The sequence below is a fragment of the Macrobrachium rosenbergii genome, chromosome 2, assembly GCF_040412425.1.
Source record: "Macrobrachium rosenbergii isolate ZJJX-2024 chromosome 2, ASM4041242v1, whole genome shotgun sequence".
Classification (NCBI taxonomy): domain Eukaryota; kingdom Metazoa; phylum Arthropoda; class Malacostraca; order Decapoda; family Palaemonidae; genus Macrobrachium; species Macrobrachium rosenbergii.
Window position 1 is genome coordinate 50280962 of NC_089742.1, and position 5864 is coordinate 50286825.

At 37.5% G+C, this 5864-nt stretch overlaps 1 protein-coding gene across 1 annotated transcript; it reads left to right on the forward strand.

Annotated features, from left to right (window-relative positions):
* Positions 1 to 519: 519 nt before the first annotated feature.
* LOC136843040 (ionotropic receptor 93a-like) lies at positions 520 to 5163 on the forward strand. Its single transcript, XM_067111033.1, has 6 exons — positions 520 to 864; positions 1278 to 1495; positions 1778 to 1958; positions 2519 to 2591; positions 4142 to 4271; positions 5059 to 5163. Exons 1-6 carry the CDS (start codon positions 645 to 647, stop codon positions 5161 to 5163), a joined length of 927 nt encoding a protein of 308 aa, XP_066967134.1. The 5' UTR covers positions 520 to 644.
* Positions 5164 to 5864: the final 701 nt, after the last annotated feature.

Genomic DNA, 5864 nt, shown 5'->3' on the forward strand with positions numbered 1-5864 from the left:
CTTACTTCCATAATGGAGAGCTGGTTCATCAAAAGGGTCCTATATCATGTTTTGTGCCCCCCTAACTCATCTTAACTCTTTCACACATTTTGCAGACCTCATGCCACCTTCTTTGTATTCACATTATTATGTGATTCACCCTGCCTTTTATCTTTCTTTTATCCTTTGAACATACCGCCAAAAGCCTAAATGAATCATCAACACTCTATAGCACTGTAGCTTTCATTATATATATAATGTACCTGACTCCCATTTAGTTCAGTAGCTTACTTTTGCTAACATATACTTTTAGTGTGTTTGGGTTACAAATAATTGGAGACTATTACGAGTATGGGGATGTTCTTTATCACCACTTAGCACAGAATCATCTGGAAACATTAGTAAAAGAAAGAGAGTAACTTAGACTCACTTCCCTGAAAGTCAAAGTTAAGATGTTTCATAAACAGTAATTAAAGGGAGGAACTGCATACCCGTTTATGATCAATTTCTTGCAGCTTACCTTTACAACGGGATGATTGTGAGATCGCTGATCGAACATACCCTCATGCATTCTTCTCCTGTCTTAATAGGAAGCTGACTTCGCTATCGGCCCAGCCGTGGTCCTCTATAACCGAGCGCTAGTCATAGAATATGCGGATACCTTGATGGTGAATTACATTCGAATTCTGGGAAGAAGAGGAAGCACCGCAGCCGACCCATGGAGCTACGTCATGCCACTGGCGCCCTCTGTGTGGGCAGCGACATTCGCAGCTTTGCTCACGATTTTTGGCATCTTGGCTGTTCTTTCTAAGATTGATTGGGCAGCGATGCCCTTTTCACCTCAGATGACTTCAAGCATGTATATCAGGGCGATGCTGCTGCAAGGTAAGAACATTCTAGCCGAGAGAGGGATTTTTAAAGAATTAGGTTATTAGCCCCACTAGTGTGCTCTGTTGAATGTATTAGGGATCAGGGTTTGACAAGGGTGACTGTGGCCTTATCCAGTCAACTGATAAAGTCATATGTGATGTAATTACCATTCCTATATCAAACATAAATGGCACAGGTTCGAATTTTGGCTTGGGTTCATACACATGTCATATATGATTCCTCTAGGTGCAAATCAGTCCATTGGTAAAAAAGAATTTGATATTAAGGGGTATACTGTATATATATATATATATATATATATATATATATATATATATATATATATATATATATATATATATATATATATATATATATATATAAACAAACGCCCCACAGACAGCCTATTGTCAGAACTCTCCTTTCAGACATTCCCAAGGATACAAGCAACAGATGGGAAAGGGTGATATTCGGCGCATGGGTACTGACAGTTCTGGTGCTCACAGAGTCCTACAGCGCTAATCTGTTTACCCTCTTGGCATTCCGCCGTGTTCCGGAGCCGTACCAGTCTCTGAGAGCCGTTCTGGATGACCCTAAAGTCGTCATGATTTGGTTTGGCAACACTGCTTACACCCAGTTCTTTGAGGTTAGTACGAACAAGGTTCGTTTGGCGACACTGCTTGCACACAGTTCTTTGAGGTTTACACGAACAAGGTTCGTTTGGCGACACTGCTTGCACACAGTACTTTGAGGTTTACATAATCACAGTTCTTTTTGTTATCATAAATAAGTCGTTTGGCAACACTGCTTACACCCAGTTCTTTGAGGCTTACATGATCACGGTTCTCTTTGTTATCATAAATAATAAGCCATTTTAATAACTCATGACAGCTTAGCGAGAAGACTTAGCAGTTTTATTTTTCTACAGGCAGCCGAGTCAGGCATATTCAAGGAAGTGTACGAAGCCGGTCGGAGGGGACGCATTACGTACATAACCCCTCAGGAGTACGTCGAAACCGTCAACAGACTGGTATCGAGGGGCGACCACGTTCTTCTTCACCCAGATCTCCCGATGAAACTGTTCCTGACAGAGGACTTCATGGACAAAGGTGCGAGTTGAGTTTCGTCGCGTTTCAGAATGATCTTACAATATTCTTCTGCACTGTGACAAACTTTCTTGATGTCATGATTCTTGAGCTTGAATTTCCTGTTTCTTCTGGGAATATATTTCTTGAAATCTTCGAGATGAGACCAGACAGAATCTAAGTAAAAGTGATTTTCTTTCATTCTTTTAGTTTTATGTAAAAGAAAACTATTGAGATGGCTTTGTCTGTCCATCTGAACTTTATTCTGTCCGCCCTCAGATCTTAAAAACTACCGAGGCTAGAGGGCTACAAATCGATACGTTGATCATCCACCCTCCAATCATCAAACACACCAAATTGCAGCCCTCTAGCCTCAGTGATGTTTATTTTTATTCAAGGCTAAACTTAGCCATAATCGTGCTTCTGGCAACGATATAGGCCATGCCACCACCGGGCCGTGGCTGAAAGTTCCATGAACCGCGAATCATACAGCATTATAAGCTGTACAGAAAACTCGATTGCGCCGAAGAAACTTCGGCACATTTTTTACTTTTCAGGTAACTGCAAATTCTACTTTTCCAAAGAGATGCTGATACCAATGGCTTTCAGCATGATGCTCCCGAAGTACAGTCCTCTCAGAGAACCCATCAACGAAGGGTAAAATAGAAAGATATTCCAGTAATGCATAGTTGATGAATTTATGATCTGTGTTAAGGCCGCCACTAACGTTCAGTTATACCTGCACAGTCGGCCTGTGCAGGCAAAACTGAACCCACTATCGTTCAGTTTTGCCTGCAGGTATAACTGAGCGTTAGTAGGTTCAGCTTTGCCTGCACAGGCCGACTGTGCAGGCATAGCTGAACATTAACGGCGGCCTTTATACAGACGATTTATATAATTTTCTTATAACTGAGTGTTTCGTTACTCTCCTATTTTTGTTGTCCAGCTAACAAAGAGAGAACGAAGTAAGTGCTTGCATCAGATTGCTTGGAACGATGAAACGGCTACTTTACATAAATGATTAAATTTTCCTAAAAGAAGTCATTACTTTTTTTTTTTTATAAAGAGTTGTTTTGGTACAGTGTAATATTAAGTGATATTATGAGGCTTTATTTAAAACAAACTAAACTTTGCGTAAAAGATTATTATTTCTTATATACAATGTTGCGTTGGTACAGTAATATTAATTTAACTGACATTGTAAGGAATTATCTAAAATAAAAAATTTGCTAGAAAAAAATTCCTTTTTTTTATATACACAAAGTTGTTTTAGCGCCGTAAAATATAAACTTAAACTGTAAGGAATTATCTAAAATAAAATAAAATTTGCTAAAAAATATAATTTTTTTTCTATGCAAAATTGTTTTAGCGCCGTAAAATATAAACTTACGCTGTAAGGAATTAGTTGAACTAAACTAAATTTTGCGTAAAAGGAATTATTAATTCATATGCAATGTTATTTTGGTACAGTAAGATATTGATTGACACCATAAGGTATTATTTCAAATAAAATAAACTTTGCGTAAAAGAAATTATGTCTTTATATACAATGAAAATCAAAAACGGTATATTTTGTGTTGGTACAGTAAAATATGAACTGACGCTGTAAGGAATTATCTAAAATAAAACAAATTTTGCTAAAGAAATTATCATTTTTTAATACAAAAAATTTTTTCTGGTACCATAAATTATTAACTGACACTATAAGGGATTATTTAAACTAAATTTTGCGTAAAAGAAATTATGTTTTTATATACAAAGTTGTGTTGGTACAGTAAAACATTAACTTACGCTGTAACGAATGATTTGCAATAAGTAAAATTTTGCTCAAATTATTATTATTATTCTTATTATTATTCAGAAGATAAGCTCTTCGTTGGGTGAGCCCGCAGAGCTCCGACTGTCACTCGATGGGCCGGAGTTCATTCCCGGCCGGCTGATGGAAGAGTTAGAGGAATTTATTTCTGGTGATAGAAATTCATTCTCGCTATAATGTGGTTCGGATTCCACAAGAAGCTGTAGGTCCCGTTGCTAAGTAACCAATTGGTTCTTAGCCACGTAAAATAAGTCTAATCCTTCGGGCCAGCCCTAGGAGAGCTGTTAATCAGCTCAATGGTCTGGTAAAACTAAGATATACTTTTTTTTTTATTCAGAAGATGAAAAAATTTGTTTTGGTACCGTTCAATATTAACTGATACACATCGCAGGATAAGAGCTGCTGCCGAAGGTGGACTCTACGACCACTGGCTAGAGAGCACCATGACGAACCCCAAGTCCTGCAAGAATCCTCCTACGAAAATCTACGTGAATTCGGCCCTGTCTCTGATGAACACCTGGGTAGGTGGGCGAAGTCGCAGGGGGTACAGCAAAGCACTTGATTACCGAAAGTTGCAGGATGCTGTTTCATCTGAAGCGTCCACTGCACTGTCGATCCTGACTTGACCCCAGGGGCTTTCCTCTACTGAAGGGTCCCTGCAGCGGTGTGATCTTAGAAGAGGTTTCACCAGGGGCACTGAGAAGTGGCCTTGGCTTTACCCTCGGGGCGTAACTCTCCCACCCTTCCCTTCCCCCACCCCGTGTGAAACCCACCAAAGCAAAATGAATAAATAAAATATTGAAATGATATATATCGCAAGCAGGTAATTTCTCCTGGAAATAGATGCTGAAGATAAACCTTCTCAAAGAAAAAGTTGGTCTTTGTCACTGATGATAAGGCTGAGGAAATCTCGTCACCATTGAGAGAGAGAGAGAGAGAGAGAGAGAGAGAGAGAGAGAGAGAGAGAGAGAGAGAGAGAGAGAGAGAGAGAGAGAAATATATAAGATAGAGAAGGTTATCCCTTACCTACTTTTTGCACGAGTTAATCATAAACCATCATGGTCCATTCTACCACAGAAATTTAGCAAAATCATGCCGGATTTATTAGACGAGAGTCAGATATTTCTGTAGAATTTTATAGTCCATTATAGCAACTCCATGGACATTAGAATATTGAAAATTAAGTCATGTGAATTTAGATACAAACACAGTTAGCCTTAAAAATGGAAAGACGATTATTTATAGGTACTGTTTGTAGAAAATGTAGATATCAACTTCACTAACCTGGCCTATTTCTTCCTTAAACAGGGAATGTTTGCTACACTTGCAGCCGGGTATGTTATCGGCCTAGTGGTCTTTTGCTCGGAGGTCCTACTTGGAAAACTCTGTGCTCCTTCTGAGAAGCTGAAGTAACTACGGGTCTACTGATCTCCTACTCTTCTTTGGTCAACGCCAGATGGAATCCACGCACCCAAGCCAAATGAATGTAATGTTTCTCATATTTACAGAACAGAAATACATTTATTTGCCCACTTGCAAATCCGTTTGTTTTCCTGTCCTTCCAAACCTTTCTTGGTAGAGCGAGCAGGGAAATTGAGTATGACACTGAAGCAGTAACTCCTAAATCCCGCATATAATGACCGCGCGCATTGAACAAAAATAAGTTTTAAAATTAGTAACACGACAATGAATTATTTTAAGTATTTGAAGGTGGCGTTAACTGAGCATATCTATTCTAGGAATGTTTTCAAACCCTAATGTTTGTTCGGTCTATATATATATATATATATATATATATATATATATATATATATATATATATATATATATATATATATATATTATATATATATATATATATATTATATATATATTATATATATTTATATATATATATATATATATATATATATATATATATATAATACATATATATATGAACTGTATATATACACACACACAATATATATTTTACATTTTTTCAAAATTTTGTGATTGAAATACTATGATTTCTTTGAAATGGTGTTTTCCTTTTTGTGCAGGAAATCATTATGGGCACAGAATATATTTTCAACGTTGTTGACATTGATCGAAACTTGGCTGTGACTTGGCGT

Excerpts from the sequence above, each read along its gene's own strand:
- LOC136843040 (XM_067111033.1), top strand. The coding sequence starts at position 645 with ATGGTGAATTACATTCGAATTCTGGGAAGAAGAGGAAGCACCGCAGCC. Across the intron at positions 1,496-1,777 it reads CTTACACCCAGTTCTTTGAG|GCAGCCGAGTCAGGCATATT; the intron begins GTTAGTACGAAC and ends ATTTTTCTACAG. Across the intron at positions 4,272-5,058 it reads TGTCTCTGATGAACACCTGG|GGAATGTTTGCTACACTTGC; the intron begins GTAGGTGGGCGA and ends TTCCTTAAACAG.